This window comes from Pteronotus mesoamericanus, unplaced genomic scaffold, assembly GCF_021234165.1.
Source record: "Pteronotus mesoamericanus isolate MK-2021 breed Mesoamerican mustached bat unplaced genomic scaffold, CSHL_Meso_final contig_101, whole genome shotgun sequence".
In the NCBI taxonomy this organism is placed as follows: domain Eukaryota; kingdom Metazoa; phylum Chordata; class Mammalia; order Chiroptera; family Mormoopidae; genus Pteronotus; species Pteronotus mesoamericanus.
Genome location: NW_026555001.1, coordinates 10,824,152 through 10,848,237, shown reverse-complemented (window position 1 = coordinate 10,848,237; position 24,086 = coordinate 10,824,152). Strand labels below are relative to the sequence as shown.

The following is a 24,086-nucleotide window of genomic DNA, read 5'->3' as shown; positions in this document are numbered from 1 at the left end:
CCCTCGGAGCTCAGGTGCACTGTCACTTCCCTGACCCACCCCTGCACTGAAGCCCCCTGTCTTATGATTTCCTAGCACTCGCTACTTTTTGTTCTTAGCACTTAACACAGCCTATGGGATTGATTGTCTGATTAATTTCCCTGACGTGGCTAGAAGCTTCCTGAAGGCAGGAGTTGGGCTGCGTGATTCATGATTGTTTTTTCCCAAGTGCCTGGCCAATAGAAGTAACCTAGAAAATATTTTTTGATGGCGTGAATGCAGTCTGATAGGAGAGATTTTAGTAGCCCTGTAAATAATACCAGTAAGAAAGTAGAAACTTCCAGTTGACATTTACCTAAAATTGATAAATGTGAATTGGCAGATTTCTAAAGTCAATTTTTCTTGTCTAAATCATGACTGTCTAGGCTGATTAAATATACCACCTCTTTGCTTTACTTTATGTTACAATATCTTTTGACAAGCGAAACCCAGCTCATTGGGTTTTTATCTGTTTATATACAAAGTGAAACGGAAAACTGGGTAATCATTCAAATAAGTCAAGTTACATAAACTTTTTGTTCAATTAACTGAGTGTAGCAGGTGAGAATAGGGTATTTTTTTTCCAGAATGATTTGGATAATTGCTCAGGTTTTTAACTTTGTATAAACCATTTCAGAGTGTGCCCATGAAAGCTGATGTTGTACATGTTGAGTGCATAAAACACATAAGCATTTCAGATGTCAAGTCAAGGTGCTTTGCTGAACAGGACACCCATTAATAAAATTTCTTAGGAGGAGTAAATGTGAGAGGTAGTATTGGGCAAAGTCAAACATAAAATTAGCCTTTCTTTACAGCTGCGCACGACATAATACATAAGTCATAGATTCCTTGACTATCCCTTAATTATGTATATTTAATTTAAGTACAGAAGAAAAACATTTAGCAAAATAGAAATTTCACTGTGGAACACCAACAGAATTTTAAAAGCATAGCGAACTCAGTGAGATGTTATTGAACCAGTTTGTTTCATGTGAATGATTAATGTGACCCGGGGAATATTTACAGGGGTCTGTGTACAACCTGAATGCTGGCTGTTAAATACAGGCACGTTGGCTGCTAGAGAACTGTATTTTCAGACATTTAAGTGGATTTAAAACTATTTTATAAAATGAATGTAAAGAAGAGTATGGTTTCCGAAGAGCCAGTGATGGTCATTTTCCTTGAATTAAGAGCTGGGTTATTTAAGACTTCATTCTGTGAAAAAGTTAGGGAAGAGAAAACCCAAGAGCCGAAGGGGCATAGGATGCTTGCTGTACAGTTCTGGGCTGTTCCTTTAAGCCGGAATTGAAATTTGGAAACTTGGCTTCACATTTTCGTGGTCCTTTCCTACAAACCGAATCCTACAGCCCCACCTTTAGGAGCCGCAGGGTTTGATTGCCCAGTGGGACCACCTTGTTTTCGGCAAGTACTACTAGCCTTGGCACCGCTGGTAAAACAAAGAGCCGTCAGAAGTGAGGCATGCATCTGACTTGATCTGTGTCCCCTCTTCCAGATGTGAACGAATGTGAACTGCTCAGTGGCGTGTGTGGTGAAGCTTTTTGCGAAAACGTGGAAGGCTCCTTCCTGTGTGTGTGCGCTGACGAGAGCCAGGAGTACAGCCCCATGACTGGGCAGTGCCGTTCCCGGGCCTCCGCAGGTAAGTCGCTGTGCCAGGTGGAGGGGGGATGCAGGGCTCCCCGCGGGGATCCGTGCATACACAGGTTTGGACCAAACCCTCCAGGAGCGAGGTAAGAAATAACCAAATGTTCTGGCACCCTGCTGTCTCTGGAAGCTTCTGTGCTCTTTCCAAGCCTGCTTATCAGTGGAATTAGGATGTGGGTGAGGACTATTTGAACTAGAAGCCCTCCAATATATGTTCCAACCCAGAGATGCTGTGAGCTTGGGTACGGGATCCAAAGGGATGAGAACATTTACTGGGAATTGCTTAAAGCTCAGAGCCATTGCTCAGGGTTTCATATGGCATCATCTCATTAAGTTGCATAATCCTTCTTTCTTGGCCCTTGGAGAAACATATCTTGACACTTCTCTAAATTAAGAGCAACATATAGGCCTCTCAGGAACTACAAAGACTTCCACTTGGAATTCTTAAGGTGTTTTTCCAGAATTTGGCCTAGAGAGTGGCTGTGTTTGCATTCATTTAAAATTGGATTTAGACTGTGTTGTCAACGGCATGGATTGAAATGGAGAAATGATGCTTTTCCAGAGAAATTAATCAACTTCCAGATCAACCTTTTAGTTTGTGCCATGTCGCTAGAGCTTGGTTGTGTTTTAAGAAAAGCAAAAGACCAAATGGTCCTTTGAAAGCCAGATAAAATGACACATAGACCATTTTGCTTTCTTGCTCAATATCGGTTGATTTTATCCACTGCTTCTAAGAAAGCTTTCGCTATTCTGCAATAGGATACATGGGTTCTGTGAAAAATAATCTTTGCAAGTAATAGGGAAAAAATATGAAACTATGTATTTCTATCCATACCCATTTTACCTTTCAACTTTTAACTAAAGAAAGGAGAAGAGTGCAGAGTTAAATGAACAGACAGTAATACACAAACATTGTGAAGAGGAGGAGCCAGAATATTTCTGGAGGGAGGTCTTGCTCTTCATTCAGCACCTGAACTGTAGAGAAAGGACTTTTCACCTTAGTCTTACCTGTAATAGCAAAAACAAATGAACAAAATACAATAACCTGGCTGGCCAATAACAGGATGGATTAAGTAACTGTTCTTTTCTTATTCTTTTTTCATTTTATAGAGTAATGCCTCACATGTAGTATGATTTTGATGTAAGTAATTCATATGTCATAATGTTGTATAGTCAGTAAATGAACTCTATGGAGGTTAGGTAGTCATGATAAATGTATATGATACAATGTGAAGTGAACAAAATAAGATATTCCAGTGATCACAATGGACGGAGGGAAGAATACATAAAATGATTTTTGGGACGAATAAATATTTTAGTTTTTCCCTTTATTTTCCAAACTTTAAAAAAACAATTTAAATTGGAATGACCAGGGTTTTCTGGTCTGCTAACTAATTTCCAGCTGTGTAAACTTGGTCATATCCTTCAACATCTGTAAATTCTGATTTTCTCACCTATAAAACAGGAACGTTATACTTACCTCACAGAGTTTTATGATTTTTTTAAAAAAATCATATATGTAAAAGTCCTTTGTTAATGGCAAAGTACTATATAAAGTAATAAAATAGTAAGCCATAATCCAAACACTTAAGGAGTGTTTATTTCTCATCCTTTTATGAGCTCTTCTGAAATGACGGACCTTTTAACTGCAAATATTTTCTTGCTAGAATGTTTTAGTCATATCAAGAAATAGTTCACTCAGTCACATAGCTTGAGTTAGGGTATATGTCTGGAATCCTAAAGCTTGCTCATTTTTTAAGAGATTTGATGCCTTCATGGGATCATGAGACCATCTGAACCATTTTTGATGAACTGGACTAGCTCACTGAAAACTGCTTTTTAAAACTTTGTCTCTTTTTGTAAGCCTTGTTCCTCATCTCCTGTACTTTATTTCTCTGTAGCCAAGTTCCTTTGCCTTGCTCCTCCCTGAGTCTCCTTTCTCTCTCATTGACTGACTCTCTTTCTGGAAAATTCTTCCGGTCAAAGTTCACTGAGTACTCTCCTGCTTTTTAATACTCAGCTTCAGAAAGCTTGTATTAAAGCTCAGGTACGGGATCCAAATGCATACAGTTTCTCCTTCTCTTAACATATATCTAATCCTTTTATTTCTGGGTTTCTTACATATTTTCCCCATAGTTCTCTGGCTTCTGCTAAGTACTCTACCTACCCAGTTGTTTCAATGGTTTTTGTCAGTATAATCTGGCTCAACAGTAACTGGTAAAACTCATTATGTAGTTCCTGGCATTTCTGACTTCTACCATACCTTAGTTGGTATAGTTCTTGGCAAACTTAGATTATATGGAGTCTCAAGTGTCCTGAGAGACAGGTCAGGTATCGACTCTAGTGGGAACCTTCTCCCTGACTTCAGAGCCAATAACTGATCACTTGTTTGAAAAAGATGATTAAAGCTGGAAATTATAAAAATGATAATACATCCTTTAAATATTTAAAATCAAACTTCAAGCATATAAATGTACATTCACTCACCATTGTTTGAGGAAGAACCAAGGTCTTTCTTTGCATAGAAGTTCACTGTTAAGGGTCTTCTAGGCTTGTCTTGCACAAACCATATCCATTATGCATTATCTACACTGCCAACAATAAAAGGGGTCAGAATTTAAAGGCCTGTGCAGAGGTAAATGAGTGCCAAATCCTTCTAGATTGTTACAGTTTTTCTCAATCTTATCCACACCTATTTGATATCATTCTTTCACTCAATAAACTGTAGCCTTTCTAAAGAATTTAACTTGTTCTAGAAATAACTCTTCTACTCACATTTGTGTTTTATTGGTTTATATATGATTTAATTGTGTGATTACAATAATCAACACATTGGCACAGAAGGTTTGAGAGTAAACATAGCTGAGTCTTGGTTGACATACTGTTCAACACTGAAGAATGGAAGTCTGTGGACCTGCCCCAGAACAGCCTTCTGGCTGTGAGCATTCTACCTTCTGTAGGCATTAGCCAGGATGTTTTCCAGAGAGTGAGAGAACATCAATTAACCCAACAAGTTAGTTAAATGGAGGCTAGATTAAAGAGTCTGTGTTATACTCCAGCCTTAGAGTCTGCTATTACACAGAACAAAACATTTCATACCAGGTTAAGTTTTTAAGAAGGATTCACATTAATTTTATTATAGATGTGATAGACTAACAGATCTCATCCTTCATAAAAAGTAGTTAAGAGGGAAGGATAGATTTGCAATTTAGGCTATAACATTCTGACTCGACTCTAAAGTTTCCCCAGGACAACAGACATTCCAACAATGAACAGTAACATAATCTCAAGTGGAATCAAACTAAGGACAGACCTGGGCCCAAGAGGCAGGTGTAAGGAAGGCAGATTTCGGTCAGAATGCAGAGTAACTTTCCAATAACTACGTAGTCTGCAAATACCTGTCTCTTGAAATTGTGGTTGTGTCCCTAGCAGGGGTCCCCAATCTCTGAGCTGCAGACCTGTACTGGTTCGTGGTCTGTTAGGAGCCGGGCCGCACAGCAAGAGGGGAGCTTGAATGTAATATACTTGAGTCATCCCAAAGACATTCCCCTACACCTCCATCTGTGGAAAAACTGCCTTCCATGAAACTGGTCCCTGGTGCCAAAATGGTTGGAGACCGTTGCTAGAAAAACCGTGGGTGTTCCCCTATAGGTATCCAAGAACAGGAGGGACACCCACGGGCAGAGGGGTAACTACCTCCAGCAGGACATTGTCCCAGGTGACCTTTAAGGTTCTTTTGAACTTCGGTGTCCTAGGATTTTTATTTCTCAGCTACATGTTGGCTTTCACCTAATTTTTTTTTAGGTCTGGCCTAGTGTTTTTCACTGCCTGGGCCTTTGGCCACTAATTTGCATTGCTGTACATTGCCTAAAAGCACCGGAACCAGAAATAACCGAGAAACGTCCATAGCAGACCACTTGTCACATGTAAGAGGGTATGGATATGAAATATAGCCTGATGCTTTTATTTCCTCAGTGCCTGTGATAATTGCTCAATAAAAACTTTATGTCCTTGGGCACTCTAAAGGAAGCAGTAAATATTTAGTCTTGGCAACTGCAGCCTTCAAGCCCTACCCACAAAATGCTGTTCTCTGCCTTGATTAGTGCATAGAAGAGACTGTGGTAGAAACTGAATCTTATTTTTAAAACAGAAGGTATAATGAAAAGGATGCAAAAACACATAGTCGATATACGTGTTTCTTACTTTAAGAAAAGCAAATAAATAAGATCAGAAATTATAAAACACATAAATTGGAGTATTTGCATTATGAAATACTTGTTCTTCATGCAGTTCATTCATTATAGGGTTTCCTTAAATATCAGTTTTCTCTAATATATTTGAGAGCTTACTCTCACATCATAAGCTAGACCCCAGACTTCTACACCTGAAGCCCACCTTAGTGGCTTTCCAGCCCAGCTACTGTATTTGCAGGTGAGGAAGCTGAGGCCCAGGGGGAAGCTCTAAATGTCATTCTTGGGGTCCTCTAGCCACTACAAGGTGGAATGGGCCCAGGAACCCAACCTGGGCTCCTTCCACTTTCATTCTACTTCTCAAGATTGGGGACACCATACCACTACATTCGTCTTAAAATCGGCTTTCTTTTCACTTCATTTCTTTGTTTTATTCTGATTATTAAAATAATGCATATCCTTCCTAGAAAACTGGCAAATACAAAACATATATCAAAAAAAGAAAATCCTCCCTGGCTGGTGTGGCCCAGTGGATGGCGCGCCAGCCTGCAAACCAAAGGGTTGTCTGTTTGATTCCTAATCAGGACACATGGCTGGGTTGCGGGCCAGGTCCCCAGTAGGAGGTGCTCAAGAGGCAACCACACGTTGATGTTTCTCTCACTCTCCCTCTCTCTAAAAATAAAATGAATAAAAATCTTTTTAAAAAAGAAAAAGAAATAAAATCCCCTGCAGAGTCACCATCAGGGATAATCTGTTACCATGTTGACCTCCAGAGTCTCTGAAGGGACATCCATAATCCATACTCCACCTACCTCCACAGAACTGTCTTCCATTTGATCCTCAGCCCATGGAGATCAGTCCTCAGGCTCTTCATCTGAGGGACACTCCTTCCTCTTGAGTCACCAGTGAGCGTCTATACACTAAAGCCCTTAGTCTCATCGCAGGCTCCATCTTCAGAAACAGTGACAATGGATTCTCCTCTTCCCTCCCCTTGTTTTCCTCTGACTGATTTCAGGACATTACTCCTCCCTGTACCCTCCTACCTCTTGGACTGCTTTTTTTCTGTATCCTCCTCAGGCTCTTTATCTGTTGCCCATTCCTTAAATAATAGTGTCCCGGGGAGCTGCATGTTCAGCCCTCTTCCGACGCTGTGTTCTTCCCCTGGGATGTTTTATGCTCTTCCCTGAGCCAACTATTACTTATATGCTGTGGACTGCCGCATGAACACCTTCGGCCTCCGCCTCTCCTCAGGGCGCCACACTCCCGTCTCCAGCTGCCAATTATTAGACCTTCCTCCTGGGGTGTCTCGTAAGCATCTCTGCCTGAAACTGTCCAAAACCAAATTAATTCTTGTTCCCCCTCCCGCCTGTTACTCTCCCTGTGTTCACGCATTAATAGCCGAACATCAGTACTGGAAATCCTGAAGTCACATGTAATTTTTCTCCCCTTCCACCCAAGCCATCAGGACATCCTGCCATTTCTATCTCAAGAGTCACCTTCCAGCCTCTCCCCGCCCCCCTGTTACCACTGCCCCGGGCCAGTCCTTCAGGACCCCTTCCCTGGACCGTGCCGGGGCCTCCTGGCTTCCCCGCTTGCCTCTCCCATCCACGGATTCCTGCTCCACGCTGCCACCACCGTTTACATTTTCGAAACGTACATCTGGTGGTGTCCTCCTTCAGACTTCCAACTGCTTCCTATGGCTTACAGAATGAAGTTCAAATCCAATAGCAGGGCGACACAGCCACTTTTCTTCTGTCTCCTTCTCATTCCTCTTCACGTCCCGACACCTTGCTCACTGCTGAGCGCTGGGCCTGACGTACGACAGGCCCTCGGGAACTGTGCAATAAAATGGCCCCCCCACCGTCGAGAGTGTGTCCCTAGAATACCCCACGAGCTCGTCTGCAGCCAGCTGCGTGAAATAAAAATAATGATTCGTTGTATCAAAGATATAAGGGGGCCACACTTAAATGAGGAATTATCTATTCACACCTTTGTGTCGGGGGGGCGGGGGCGGAGGGATAGTTCTTCCATGTGCTCTGGTTAAATTACATGTGGCACAAAAGGAAAAGGAGTATTTCCCTGCTATCGGGGAACTCGCGCAAGTCACCCTCCTGGTTCTGACAGCTGAACCCAAACAGCGTTCTTGTTTTCTCTTTCTAGAGAGGTGCACTGCAGGTTTTGTGTGTGTACATCTTTTTTTAAGGCAGGAAACCACATAATATCATTCAACTGTTATATTTGGCAGAGTAGGATTTTTTTTTCTAATGTGTTTAGTTAACCTGTGAAATCAATTAACATTAAGAAAGTTTTTAAAAAATCATTTCTGATGGGAAAAAAAGACCTTTGGTAGGAAAAAAAGAATTCAAGACAGTGAGACTACATTATTTAGACGGCAAACACTATAAAATGCCATAAAACTCTCGAGGCCTTAATGTGTGTATTTGTAATGGATTTATACCATAAATGTAGGTAGGGCTGAAGAAAATGTGCTCATTTGTTTTTCTTTTCTTATTTTTTTAAGCTGGGTCAGGTTTCTTCTCACATTCCAAGAGGATAGTGCGAAGAATTTACTAATTACCAAACCATACTTTTATTTTTATGATTTTTTTCTGCTTGTTACATATAGTATCTAAAATAACATCTGAGCTTCTAATAGATGTCAGTATTTGAATGAACTGACGTATCAATAGATCAAAGTGACAGACTCCAGCTATATTAATAAACCATTTTATCTTAATTCTCCAAGAGACCCGTACACTTTTGCATTAGAAATGCATTTTGTATCTTAGAAAGTTGCTGTAAAAAGAAGTCGCAAGAGGAAGAGTTTTGTACTTTTCCTTTTAAATGTTTCCAAACATTTTACACGTCTCTTCCAACATGGCTTTGGCCTCACGGTCCACTTCACAGGCCCCCGCGATGACACGCCCCCGCTGCACACGTGTCTGTGACGGAGCTGGTGGCGCCGTGACGTCGGCTCGTTTCTCATCTGCGCAGGTGCTTCCTGTTCCCCATGCCGATGTGTCTTTCCCATTTTCCTCTCTCCGCGGGGCTTTATTCTGCTCCCAGGAGTCTCTTCTTCCACCCACCTCTGCCCACGTTTCCTACCCTCCCATTTCCAGTGTCCAGTCATAACTCCATAAATCACAGACTTTCTCTTCTCACCTTCTCCCCAGCTTAGTCCTATTCCAGACTCCTGTCTCCCGTTCTCTTCTAACTCCTTCATCAGAAAACCAAGAACAAAACAACCTTCACTCTGTCGAGCAAGTAACTGTGGCCTGTCTTTGAAGTAGGGGGCTGGGAGGCGTCCCAGAGACACTGGCGTGGCCTTCTACCCCAGCACCTAGGTCAGAAGCGCAGCCATCACCTGTTCAGCTGTTAATGCATTCCTGGCCCAGCTTCAGACTCTCAGTGGTTCTGTGACTCCCTCTGCAAACCCAGTGTCCCCTCAGCCGGCTCTACCCACACGGAGCTAAGTCCACTTGCTCTTTTTACTCCCTCTCACCCCATCACACCTTATTTGCTGGACAATCTCTTTAAATTTTATTTTTTCAAGAACTTGGCTCAACTGTCAACTCCTCCAGGGAGGCTTCCACGATTGCCTTGCTCACCCCATCCTTCTGCAGTGTGGCTTAGGTCCCAGCACCACCTGATTCACCTCCTTAAAGATGGGAACCCTGTGAGAAGTCTTTTTCAAAGTTTTTTTTTTTTCTCTCGTACTTTGCTTTCTAACTTTGATTTTGACTTCCTTCGTGTCTTTTACCATCTGAAGTTACAACCTATCTACTACAGTCCTCCTTTTTCTTTGCATCCCTTCATAGTCAGCCCATTCCTACTGTCCGTGTTTGTTTTCTGAAACTCCCGGACGGCCTCTCCTGCATTCCACTAAACGCACGCGTGCGCACATCTCATCTTCCGAGTCCTTGAGTTAGAAAACTAGGGGGAATAAAAGGAATACACGAATTGCCAACTTCGCTCTTACTCCTCCTTGGAACATTACACTAGAATTCCTTTTCTCATAAAAACATGCCTGTGGTGACTTTAAAAATAAAAAAGAGAACAAAGCTTGCTGAGTAATTCTGTTGAAAGTAACCTACTCAACATGATTACCGCAGTTGCAGAGTTTCCTGAATTGTTGTCTTTTTTAGGACAGCGATAGGCAGGTGTTTCATCTGGGGACACTGTTTACTCTCACGTTTGTGATATTTCTCTTTGGTCATTGTCATAATCCTGACGGTCCCAAAGGGTTAGCTCAGAAAGGCCTTCAGAACACATTGCAAATGGAACATGAAAGCAAAGACAAAGGTCCATTGTAGAATGTTCAGGTCCACTTTAACCAAAAAATGTTCCAGATTTCCTCACCCCAACAGCAAAGCTAAGATTATGCACACCTGGGGAAAGACTAAATCCTATAAGTGAACAACCACACCCTCTTCTGTCTGACAAACCCAGAGAGAGGAGCTTCCAGAAGTTTCTAGGAGCTCCAGAATCAATACCTACAGCTCCCCAACCCACACTTTCCTGCACAGAACAAGGGCACCCGCATGCACTCGGTGGCATTGCAGCCGAGTCTGTACCTGCAGGAGTTGTCTGCCCCTTACCTGTTTGTCTCAAAGAGAAAAAAGAAAAAGACAAAATAAAACAAGGTCATACTAGTTGAGGTGCTAAGAAGCTGAGCTTCTTAGAAGTCTAGGAAAGCGCTAAGCACTGGGACATTGGACCCAAGCTAAATTTTCTCTTCTGGAAGGTACAGGTGCTTTATAACCTGCACCATCTGTCTCATGAAGTTACTCTGTGAAAGTTTCTTCCCAGAAAAGTACGCATGGAAAAAGTCCAAAAACTCAACTTCTTATCACCAGTCATACCCCCAGGATTAAAATGTGTAAATTGCTGTTTAGATGCAGGTGTTAAGCCAACTTCTTGATACAAACTGAAAAATCAAATCTGAAAATACTGGAGGAGAAGTAATATATTTCTTAGAAGTCCGTGACATGTGATATGTAATATAACTTATCTTATTCATAATGTATTAAAGAAAAGTCAGGGCACCTTTCATAACCATTGACCTTTTAAAATTATTTTCCAATAGAAACACTTCTCCCCTGGAAGCAGTGACCTAAACTCATACAGAGATTCTTCAAAGAAATCACATTACATGTATTTACTGATCAGAGTGTTTTCCCAGCGGAGAAATGCTCTAGGAAGTTAATTACTTAAAGGTTAGGAAGATAGGAAATTGTAGTTTTTCACAGAATGACCTTTGTGGACCAGTTTTTGAAAAAGAATTTGCTTCCTTTTCCAAACACGGATGAGGGACTGACTAACCCTCAATTTCAGCTGAATAAACATTGAACTTTCAAACTGCTTGGAAAGAAAAATCAGACCAAAACTTGAAACAACCAATGTGAAACCAGAATAATACAGTGATATTATTGATTGTTTCCCTTGTAATAACCTGTGGATTTCCTTCCAAAGAAAAAGGGGGAAAAAAAGATAATTTTATTTTTTAGTTTCTATGCTGTGAGTTTAACAAATATGGTAGAAGTCGTGTTTAATATAGATATAATTTTTGACAAGTTTTGACTCAGAGGCCTATAGATTGATCACCTATGTATATAGCAGTTTTCATTGACTACTGTATCGTATTCCATTTTGTAATAAATACCATGACTTTCCTACAACTTTGTACTCAAGGGAAAAAAAAACAACAATAATTGAGCCCTCTGTTAGCACAGACTGTAAACTCGACTGGCAAAACTGGTTGCGTTGCTGACTTGGTTTATATTTCTAAATACATTCATTAATAGCTCTCTACATTTTTAGGCCAACTGTATAAAATAATTGAGCCGAGTTGTTAATAGAAATAGGGTGTCAGCTGATTCACAGGTGTTGGGGGAAAGTTTATGAAATGTTCCACAGGGTTCGTGATTGATTTAATAATCGTTTAAAATACCTACCCTGAGTTTTCCCAAATGATTCCATGTGCGAGGCTTGGAGCCCCTCCTGAAGGAGCTGGTGGTGGTCTGTGCGGCGGGGTGGGCTGAGCCTGCGCCCTCCTCGGGGCGTGTGAAAACCTGGATGGGATGAGGGATGTGGCAGGTTTTATCCAGCTTCACACACGAGGAAATGATTTAAAACCACTTCATACACTGCTTCTTAGGAATCAGCATTTCAGTTTTTTTCCTGAATACTTATTCTAGGTTTGAATTTGTCATCAGCTATTAACACGAACTTAGAGTCCAAGCTGCAATCTGTCAGAGACGGAACAATCAGAGAGGGAGCCAGAATCACGTGTGTGAGGGATCTTTTACATTCTCTGTGTCCTGAGAGTAACATGTATGTTAATGGCTTGTTTGTTACCTTGCTTGTTTTTCATGCCATAAGAGGAAAGAAAGGGCGGTCGTTTTTCTGAGAATTTTATGAACTTATGTTTTAAAAACACCTTTGCTATTTGGTATATTAATCAAGTTTCCACAGTCAACCTGATCCTGCCAAAAGAAATATATAGAAAGCTATTGTGAAAATAACTCATTATATTTTCCTAATATAATTATCTAACAGCTTCAAAAAATGGTGTTGACACTGACGTCTTAGCCTCTCTGGTAAATGTTTTCCCTTGTTCCTACAGTGTCTTTGGCCCAAGAAGCTGGGAACAGCAGAGTTCTCATGAAAAAAAAAATTCATTAGAATTAATCTAAATAGTTGTGATGGTCGTAGTCAGCTTCTCGGTTGATATAGCATAAAATAAAAACTGAATAAATTCTAACTGGGCCGTAGACAGTAATTTGAATGTCATGGCCTGTGGTAGGGAAGGGAGTAGGTTACTTGCCAAGTTTAGTCACAAAGTATTGCTCATTTCTTAAAAGCACAAACTTTTTCAGAGACTTCACCGTGGGATGAAACCATGTTTGGTATTATCCAAAACAGGTAGATTATGTCCCCATCATTTGTATTCTGTCACATCGCCTTGTTTGTCTTTTATCACAGAGGGTTAAACTGAGTCTATTAGAATGTATTTTTCTCTAGGACACACCAGAGCTGGGATTAGAACCCAACCTTGAAATTCTATCTTGAGGCTTACCTGACACTCATTATTTCGTTCAAAGCCTTCTATTTGCAGCAATTTAAGTAGTTAGATTTTCAGTAATGAAAGGTTGTTTTATAGAATACGGGTTACTGCAGTGTTTGTTTTCTGGTTACCATCTTCTGCGTTGTTCTATTCGGAAAAGATTGGGGGCATGGTGGATTCAAATTACTATCTAAGGATTAAATACCATGTGTGGCCCCACATCTCTGGTCAAGTGTTGGGAAAAATTTTCATCAATTTAAGTAGGTGTTATAGTTCAGTAAAGAATGGTCCTATGTTTGGCAAGAAAGCAAGTATGGAAACCATACTCACAGCCAAATTTACAAGAATAAAGTCATTGGTAAACGTAAAAGGAAATGATTTTGACAGATTTGCACTCTTGGGGGAGGGGGTGTTAGAAATCCACCAAAATTCAGGATTCGAGTGCATTTTTATCTTGCAGTGGAATACTCCGACAAGGAAGGGGAAAGTGTCTGTAAATGAGATGCTACTTCTCTGTTGCTGGGTCTTCTACTTTGTTGTGAGATCGATAGATCTGATGTGTCCAGTTAACACTCATTATTCTTTGTCCACTCTGTTTAGACGTAGAGGTAGAGCAACCCAGAGAAGAAAAGAAAGAATGCTACTATAATCTCAACGATGCCAGCCTCTGTGACAACGTGCTGGCCCCCAACGTCACCAAACAAGAATGCTGCTGCACCTCTGGTGCCGGGTGGGGAGATAACTGCGAGATCTTCCCCTGCCCGGTCTTGGGGACGGGTGAGAATCAGCTAAGGGGTGGTTCCCTCCTCGGGAATGGTCATGTGGTGTTGGAATGTGCTCATTTTGGTTACTCTGTGGAAACTATGAAATGCGGATGGTCCCTGGTAGCGGCTGCATTCGAATGGAAGTGAGATTACCATTCAGATCTTGAAAAATCACCTTATTCCCACCTCGACATGAATTCTTAAAGTTCTTCCCATCGCGGAATACACTTTACAGTGAGGTTCTGTATTATATTTTGGCAGAAGGATAATTCAGTTTTATCCCATTTTTTAAAATTAAAACCAACCTTTTTTTATAACAATCACACCGCATTATTCATAACTAGAAATTGCAGTTTAAGTTGAGATTTTGCTGGATGAATTCTTATTAAAACTGTAAAATACTAGAGACCACAGTCTTGGAGAAATAAGTTAGAACACCAACTAAAACATGGGTAGATAAAATATGGGTGAATTAAGAAGGATGGCAAAATTTGTCTTAAAGTTACTGAGTCTTGAGAAAGCAAAACTGAATTTAAAATACACATTTATGGAAGATGTTGATGTTTTTTCTTTTTTCCAACTTCTTTTTTCCTTGTATTTCCTGAAATCAGCTGAATTCACTGAAATGTGTCCTAGAGGGAAAGGTTTTGTCCCCGCTGGAGAATCCTCTTACGAAGTTGGTGGCGACGACTATAAAGGTCAGAATCAAGCAGAAATGGATTTGCAACACATGTGCGAACCAGACATCAAGTAAAAGCATGACTGGGTCAGGCAGAATGCGAGCTCTTCTGAGCTGCTGGAAGCTGATGACAAAGCCTTTATTCTACCATTGGAAGAAAGCGGCCGCGGACCCTGGGCAGAGCCCTGCGTGGCTGGGGAGTTAGAACGCTTGGGCTCTGTGACGGCAGCGTATCATGTGACCTGAGCTTCCATCTCTGAGATAGGAATGGTCACTCAAAAGTTTTCATGAGGATTAGATGAGATAATATATGGAAAAGTACCTAACACAGAATCCTGTACTTAATAAATTTATTCTTTTATTCCAGAAGGATATTAGAAGTCTTATGTTAAGGTTGTATACATTTGATCATCACATTGGTCTTTAATAGTCATCAGCAAAGCTAAAACTCTTGCTTTGTTAAAACTCACTGTCGTTAGGACTTTTTACTAATGGCTGTGGATTCATAATAAGGAATGGGAAAGAAGAAAGCAAAAGTAGATGTGTTTTATATATTCAATACTATTAGTCTATAATTCTAAAACAAACATGCAGGCTTTTTATTTTGGTGAAATTTAAGCCACATGTATGAATATTTCCTCGTTAACCACTCACTTTTGACATTCCCATGATGAAGATATTAAGACCTTTTACACACAAAGTGATTTTTTTTCCTGTAAAATGTAATATTAAAAACTGCTAAGTGAATGGAAAACAGACTAAAAACATTTTTTATTGCTCATCTTTTTTGGAAAAATAGTGTTTTAATAACATGGCATAATTCAGTATCTGGATAAGAAATTCCATATGTGTTTTTAAACCTATTTCTTACGATTTAGTCCAATCAAATATCAAGAGTTGGTTGGTGATATATGTTTAATGTTTTTTCAAGTTCACAGATATTACATACTATGTTTTTGCAGGGATGTGGTTAAATTTCACTTTATATTGTGGGATGAAGCTTTGATTTCACCACAAAGTCATCCCCTCTTTTGTAGAAAAATAAATTCCCTCTCTCCCTATCTTAGCAGCGCTGTAAATGGTTGGAAGATTATTAGATTCAGATCCAAACAGTCACACATTTTGGACTTGGTTCTGCCACTTTCCAGCTGTATAACTTGGAGCAGTTCATCTGTGGAATCGCCAATGTTTAAAACAAGGACTAGTTGACATGAGCTCTAAAATGTGAGACCTGATGATAGTAATATAACAGCCACAAAAATAATAGAAAGTGCTTTTTGAGAATATACTGAGTTCTCTACATGGATCTTTCATTCATTTAGTCCTTCCAGTCCTCTCAGGTCGGTGTTCCATTATCTGCAGCTAAACACTGAGTGTACTGAGCACCCCACCTTTGGTGGAGGAGTGGGCCCGCCGTGCCGCTGAGCACCTTGGGCCTTCGTTAGCTCACCATCATCACCAACGAAGACCTGCATCCAATCCTATCACACTCTTTGCAGGAGTTTTTCTTCATCCCCAACCAGTTCATGGGCCCAACTATGCACTTATAGAAAGGCACTTTTCTGAAAAAGGCATTTCCTTCAAAGAATGTTGTTGTGCCATTGTAGAATTTTATGGACTATTTCATCAAATACAAGGGAGCATTTCAGAAACCGTATTAACAAATGTCCCTCCCCCAGTACCGTTTTGGGCCTTGTTCCTTAAATATCAGAGACAAACCTGATTGTTTCTACCTCTGTGAATTTGTCCCAACCTTAAGAATTTTGTGTTGCTATGCCTTTAAGAATCTTTAGAATATAAATATTATAATATCTAGTGTGAAGCGTCTTCTTTGCTAAAAGACCGGGGCTAACTCTTCTTTTCTCTTGCTTCATTTTGCCCCCGTAGATGCGGATGAGTGTCTACTTTTTGGACAAGAAATCTGCAAAAATGGCTACTGTTTGAACACTCAGCCTGGTTATGAATGCTACTGTAAGCAGGGGACATACTATGATCCCGTCAAAATGCAGTGCTTCGGTAAGTTTTAAGAGGATATGGGGTGCTGTGAAAATAAACAGATGGAAAAAAATAAACAATGCTGTGTAATATTAGAGCAATGTTTTGCATCTAAACCACAAGTTGAAAAGATCTATAAATGTTTTATGGATCTTTTTTGTGAGCAAGATTTAAGAAACTAAAAAACATCCATACTGCTATTGGAATGGATTTCAAGCAAAGATTTAATATTCAATGTGGAATTATAATTCAGGTCACTGGTTGAAGGGGAGTGTTCTTGGGGCTTAGGGAGCCTCCAGATTCATCGCTCGTACCATGCAAGTGAAAGTCATTGTTAAATCCTGACCCAGACGTTAATGCTTAAACAGAAAACCATATACATTCAGCAGAAAAACATAGCAAAAGGAACTCACTTTAATACTAATTTGAAGAGCGTAGTATCTTAAATTTCTAAGCATGTCCTGTTCCTGTTTTTTTTTTTTTCTTTACTGAATGCCAGCATCAGCCCAACATTGTTATTTTCCCAATCAGTACAGCTTCTCAGTTTTATAGTCAGACTGTTCTCCTTTGGATAACGATGTGTAGTTCATTAAATTCTGGTAGCCCCTGGAATCTGAAATAAATTTCGAAGTGGGCAACGTTTGCTAAGTGTATGAGGTACAACTGATCGCTGATCTTCTTTAACAATTTTCTTTTCTCTCCAGATATGGACGAGTGTCAAGACCCCAACAGCTGTGTTGACGGCCAGTGCATTAACACGGAAGGCTCTTATAGCTGCTTCTGCACCCACCCAATGGTCCTGGACGCTTCAGAAAAAAGGTGCATCCGGCCATCTGAATCACACGGTAGGTTTGCACGTGAGGTGCAGGCCTGTGTCCAAGGCCATGTTATAATGTCTTCCTTTTGACTAAAATGTAAGCTATTAGAAAAAGAGAAAAAAACGGTTCCATGGGTATTTTTGAAATAATTAAAATGAGACGCTAAGATGAATCATAAAATGAGTATCTCATCAGGACACTGGGGACTTAATACCCTGAATATACTCATAGAATGGACAACAGAATATGGAGTGGCTGAGCAGATAAGAGAGCTATTCCGTGCCTGAGGATTGATCGACACTTAACTTGCAAAGGCAGCGTGGGAGGAAGATGTAAGCTCAGGGGAAGATAATGCCATTTCCTAGAGTGCCCTGGAGGATGCAGTGAAGCTGGGCAGGACAGAGGGTAGAGCGGAATGAGGAGGTGGAGAGCCCTCAAGTCCTTTGATAGGAATTCCCCGTTCATCCCTGAAGAGCTGATATGCCACTGATAATTAGTATAATTGATCTGTCCATCATCACATCAGGAGACGGCTTTGGATGAAATCAGTTGAAAGGTACAAAGGTCAGGATGGAGGACTCCAGGATGAAGTGTCATGAGTCCAAAGCTTTGGCAGGTGAAATGGGTGAGAAAACCCGAATCTAAAAAATACTGTGTAGAAAGAAATGGGAGAATTTGACAGAGAAGTAAATGTGAAACAGCCAAGACTGAAAGAAGGAGAAGTCCATCAGGATTACGAAGGGCAGGCAAGAGAGAGGGGTGTTTTATGTAAAGGTGGAAGCTGGAGTGGGGAGGATATAATTGGAACATGACGGGCAGGTTGAATTTCAGCTGATGGCAATGATGCCCAGTTGGAGATGACAGAGGTTTGATCCATGAAAAGACCAGGCTGTCTTCAGATTTTTATTTGGAAGTCACTCTTAGAAATAGGGATGGAAACTTGGAGCCTCGCCGGCTTCCACACCAGTGTTTATGCAATAGGAACAACAGTGCCATTGTCATGGAACCACGTCTTCCCTTTCAGAACAAATCGAAGAAACTGATGTCTACCAAGACCTGTGCTGGGAGCACCTGAGTGAGGACTACGTGTGCAGCCGGCCTCTTGTTGGCAAGCAGACGACGTACACTGAGTGCTGCTGTTTGTACGGCGAGGCCTGGGGCATGCAGTGCGCCCTCTGCCCCATGAAAGATTCAGGTGAGCCCTTATGCCGTTATTCCTTCTGCTGGAGGCCTTTGGGAACAGGCTCCTCCCACCTCCTTTGGAGCCTGACGGTTCTTTTACTCACCCCCATCTGTTACTTTGACCAGAGGCGTATGTGTGTAAGGAGGGAGCGAGCAGCACGGCATGACCACCTGGCTTCTGGTTTACCTCCAGTCCAGACCCCCATTCCCTATCCCCAGAGAATGATAAAGGACCCAAAGAAATGTGGTACAGCTTATCAAATGGTGGGAGAGGGCTTTAGACTCTGTATTTCCTGATACTTCTTTTTTCTTACAATCCTCCTCATTTCTACCAGTTTCTGCGTATAGCACAAAGTATTAGAGACTATAAAAAAATCTTCAAATTTTTATGTCAGTCTCTTTGTGAAAAAGAAAGAGGTAAGAACAGTAAAGGAAGAGAGTTGAGAGTAAGCAAAAACATATCTGAACAAATCACCTTTCCTTTCAAGCTTTAGACCTGGGGTTAACCCTTTGGTCAGATGGCGAAAACGCAGCAGGCTAAGCTCTGGTTTCATCCCGCTGCCTGAGCGGGAGGAGGCTGGAACGTGCGAGCTGGGCCTGAAGACAGGGCACCTTGGTGACTCTTGGGTCTTGCACCAATTGCTTATTTCCTTGCTCCCCACTGGAGCCACTTACTGCTTATCAAAGGAAAGCACTCAAATGTGTTTACTGTACCATTTTCTCTTAGGCCGTAAAGTCAATTAATTTGTTAAAGTTAGGAAAATGCTGCGTGTGTAATTAAGCGAACGAGTTAATAATGAACAAATTCTCAGAATGGTCGAGAGAGGAAGAATCGCTTAAAAAGAGGAAATGCATTGACTTTTCATTAATTTAATTAGAATGCGACTTTCAAGCTATTTTATAAATGAGCTTTTCAGCTTGGAAGTAGCATAACACCAATGTAGCACTAAAAAATAAAAATAATAATTGGAATACCGGAAAAGGGATAACAAAGGCTAAAGAGCACATACATAAGGAACTAGATGGCCGGGACAGCAGCCCCAGAATGGAAAGCAAGCAGGTTCTGGCACCAGGCAGGCTGGGTCTGGAACCCAGAACGCCCACGGCAACTGCATGACTCAGGGAAAATAACCTCATCTGTGAAAACAGGCGGCCACATTTACCTTGTTGGGTTGTCGTGAGGGCTGGGAGCGGGCAGCTAGGGCAGGAACACAGGCAGTGGCATAATTAGTACCCTTACCATTGTCTTTGTCCCTGAAGGCAGATCCCACACGGAGAGGAGAGTGAGCATAGTGAGGCACGAGTCATCTTCTCCTGCGCTCTGACACCGCTGTTCTTCGTTGCTTGGGCAGTGGTTTTTATTGCTTCATTGTTTTCAAAAATTGTACATATTCCTTCTAAAGAATTCAACAACAATGTTCTGTCCCCATCCACCTACCCCATCACCACCGAACTCTGCTTCTTAGATATGTTCACTCTTAAGTTGACTTACCATCATCGAAGTCTCCCCCCCGACATTAGTTATTGTTATATATTTCTATTCAAGAGAATATTTAAAACTGAAATCCATACCTTTGGTCTAAGGCACACTTTGTTTTTTGTCTACTCTTCCGCATCTCTGGGGGTATCTTATAATTGATGGCATCTACCGGGGGCCACAAGCCTTTTTTTTTTTCACATTTGACCATCTGTTATATCAGGATGCATTTTACAGTCTGTGGTATCTTAGAATTGATGAAAGATGGTAACTTTTAAATGGCTGCACAGACTCTGTTTTATGGATGTACTGTTTTATTTTGTCACCCCAAGCACTGGACATTGGGGCTGGCCGTTCCCCACCACGCCCCGGTCTTGATTTTCCTGTTATACTCAATGGTGCATTGAACCTTTATGTATATATCTGATATATACCTGCAGGAATGCCGTAGGAAGAAAATCCCTACAAATGAAAAGACTGAGTGAAGAAATATGTGCACATTAAATTTCTTATATTCCTCTCCAAAAATATTGTACAAATTTACACTCCTGTTGTTACTGTTTGAAAAGCCTCTTTCCTCATAACTTTCTACCCCCTGGATATTCAGTCTTTAAACTTGTTTTTATGAGATGGAAGAGAAGTGTACCTCCCTTATTTCTAGGGAACCTGAGCATCTTTTCCATGTTATAGGTGACCTGTATTTCCTTGTCAGTGAGTTGTTGATCATATCGTTGGCCTGTTTTCGTTGTTGTTGCTGGACTCTGTCTTTTCCAATTGGTAGGAGCTTTGTCCTTACGCTGCTTACAACCCTCACATTTGGATCATGGTATGCTTGTTGTTATGGAAACGCGTTTATGAAAGAGTCTGCATGTAGTTATATTTTATTCTGTCCCCACCCTGATCCTGTGATATTAAGTGTTCACTGCATGTAAATCTGACAAGCCAGATCCTTTGAAAATCAGATTAAATTGACTAAGTTTTTTTAAAAGAATAGTCAAGTATTTTGCTGTTAGAAATGAATGTTAGAGTGCTACGTCAATTATTTTTAACTGAGCTTTCACAAAACAAAATTTTTAAATGTAAATTTGAACATATGCACGTGAACAAATACATACTGAATCATATTTTTAGGAGAGTATGTGGTAACAGGAAAAAATAGTACCACATGCCAAATTAAAAAAAAAAGAGAAAACTTTCGCATCATTTTCCTAGTCTGTACAGGCACAGCACTTATGATAACTTCTCCAGAGAGAATCTCTAGTATATAGTTAGCCAGATCCTCAAAGTAAGTGTATTACAGTCCTTTATTTTTAACGATGATAGTCTTTGTCCACTGAATTACTATTTGAACCTCCAACAGGCAAACTCATTAACATCAAAGATGCTGGGGGGACCAGATAGGAGAACAGCCCCTTGGGCTCTCAGGTATTGGGGAAAGGCCCCACCTTTCCAGGCTACACACTGACAAGCACTGCTCTCTGTGTTTCTGTTGGATTCTAGGAATCAGTGGGCAGCCCTGGAGTATTTTTTTATGCCCCAAAAATGATGGGCCTGGCACTAGACTTCACGATAGTCTATTTTGAATCCAGAGAGAAGCCCAGAGCAAAGTTAAGCAGATTTTCCGGATGTCCTATGACTAGCTGGCATTCCCTTGATTAGCAGGTGATGTCCTAGTCAAACCGACACGAAACCATCTCCCATTGAGCCCATTTCTGCTGGAGTGTGGGAACGCTAAGAGGAGCCAGAGCATAGGGCTTAACCATGGGCTCTAGAACCAGGTTGCCTGGGTTCGAACCTTGACTTGGCAACTTCTTGTCTACACAGCCTTGTTACTTCATCTCTCAGTGCCTCATGTGACAGTCAGTGCCTCACCAGGGTTGTAACAATCAAAGAAGCTAATACATGAACATGTAGAATAGTGCTTGTCACTTGGTGAGCATTCAGAAGAACACTAGCAGCTGTTGCTACTCCTGCTAGGTGACTGAGATCAAATGCATTTTCAATTGTGTCTGAAATGCAAGGATCTTATAAAATCTACATTTACCTAATAGCATCTGAACATGAATTAAAGGGTAAACAAATGCAGAAAAAAAAATTGTTCTCATATAAAATTTTCTCTTCTAGACCATTGCTTCATAGACATTCATGGGAATGTCACTTCTCTGGAGATCCTATCAGAAAACAAAACCTCGTCCCCAGGTGGAGGGAGGTGGGCAAGATTCTGCACTCATAACAAGCCCCAAGGGGTGGCGGCGGTGGCAGCTGGTCCTCAGACCACGCTAGCGGGTTCTAGGGACACCTCACAGAATCCAACTCGATTCTATTAAAGGCTACTCTAATGCCGCTACTACTTCTTCAGAGAGGAAGCAAAAAATATGTGAGTTTTAAGGCTGCTTTGCTCATAATTTCTGTCACTGAACCTTTTATACCTATCTGGGGGGGGGGCGGGGTGTGTGTGTGTGTGTGTGTGTGTGTGTGTGTGTGTTAGTGCTGATCATGCCTATCCTGATAGCTGGGAAAGGACCGCATTGCCTATTTGTTACCATAAGCGCTGGCTGAATCCCAAGCTGTCAGGTACCGAATCTTCCAGGTTCCTTAGCAGTGCAGAGCTGCTTCGGGGAACAATTAGTTACTGATGGAAACAGGGCTGGAGGAATTGAGGAATAAATCGCAGCGCTTGTCATCAGCTTTGAGCATTAAAGTGCAGTGTAAAGTAAAGTTTTGGCTCCAGAGCAGGCTTTCACACTTCTGGTCCAATAGGTCACGGGCACTAATTCTTGTTAAGGCAGCAGCTCCATCTGAGAAGACTGGTAGTTGGAGGAGGTGGAGTGGCTCCTTAAATAGTGTTCCCTGAAGTCAGATGGCATCTTGCAGTTTGGTGCCACATGCAGAGGAAGTGAGTGCAGGGGGGTGGATTGTGTCAAGGTAACTTGACATGAGGAGAATTGTGTGGTTGTACAGTTCAGTACATTTCTGGGGCTGCTTGGGGTTTCATTTCAGTCCTCAGCTGAAGTCTGACAGGCCAGACCAGGCATTAGGAGAAGGTGCTAGACCATCAAGGGTGGCGTCGCAGATGCAGCGGTGGGCAGTTTGTTGACATAGTCATGTACTGACGGCCTCCCCTCCTTGACTGAGAGAGGCCTGAGGGGAGGGGCTGAACTGCTTTGGGAGGACCCTCAAATTTGAGCCCTTTATCATGACGTCATGCCAGCTTCTGAGGGAAAAAGCTGCTTGGAAAAAACCAAGTCAGGAAAAAGGAACCGTTGTATCCATAATCATAAGTGAGAGAGGGTGGTTATTGCTTGATCTTTCTGGGAATGTTCAGTGCTATTCTAGAAGAAAATCATAAGAATATCAGAACTTTGAAACCTTTGGTGGAGTTTATTAGGTTTTCTGTAAGTTGGTGTTTCTGGGTCTCCACTACAGTAAAAAAAATAATGACAGCTGGCATGTATATATGGCGCATACACTCACATATACATACATACTCACATATACTCATCTAGGTACATGGCATATATATATAGTGCTAGGTGCTGTTCAAACGCTTCCCATCTATTAGGATATTTAATGCTCCAAAGTGTATAGTTGCCTCCTTCTTCTAGAAGAGGAACTCAGTTACAGAACAGTTCCCTGCCATGGTCAGCCCCAGAAAGCGACAGATTCAAATCCAGACAGCCTGGTCCAACGTCCTTGCATCTTAACCGCTTCAGTGTTTCTCCAGTCTTTTGCCCCAAGGTCTCCAAGCACATCTTAGATAAATAGCATCCCTTAGAATATAAAAGTAGCCCAGTGAAAAGTTAAAGCTGAGATCTTTAAAGTTTCTCACACATTGTATGCTTAGAGAAGAGAAAAACTCCATCTTTGGAGCCAGGCAGTAAGCTTAGCAAAATTAGAGGTGATGCCTCATCAACTCTGCATCAGAGTTCAGCACACTGGTGGGCATAATAGATAATATATATTTGATGAATTAATGGATTAAAAAAATCAATAATTCTTGATAAAGTTGTTGATAATCCTAGCATTTATCTGAGTTTTTAATGTTTTTATTGACACTCTTAAAAGTATAAGATTAAAATTTATGGAAAATGTACCTATGGATTACAAGATATATAGAGTACCATTATCTCATAAAATAAAAACTTACTGACCTTAAAGGAAAGAAAATTAAACACATTTAAACACTGGAATCTAAAGTACCCAGGGATTCCAGTGTCTGTGGTTATCTTGCTAAA

General features: G+C 41.2%; 1 protein-coding gene across 11 annotated transcripts in view; it reads left to right on the top strand.

The window, feature by feature from the left end:
* Positions 1–24,086, top strand: part of LTBP1 (latent transforming growth factor beta binding protein 1) — a 367,328-nt gene that overhangs the window by 321,943 nt on the left and 21,299 nt on the right. For all 11 annotated transcript variants that reach the window (XM_054567953.1, XM_054567945.1, XM_054567984.1 and 8 more), the window contains 6 exons: positions 1,532–1,675; positions 13,537–13,713; positions 14,312–14,398; positions 16,267–16,395; positions 17,079–17,219; positions 18,217–18,387. In XM_054567953.1, coding sequence (XP_054423928.1) covers positions 1,532–1,675; positions 13,537–13,713; positions 14,312–14,398; positions 16,267–16,395; positions 17,079–17,219; positions 18,217–18,387 — 849 coding nt within the window. The remainder of the gene's footprint in view (positions 1–1,531; positions 1,676–13,536; positions 13,714–14,311; positions 14,399–16,266; positions 16,396–17,078; positions 17,220–18,216; positions 18,388–24,086) is intronic.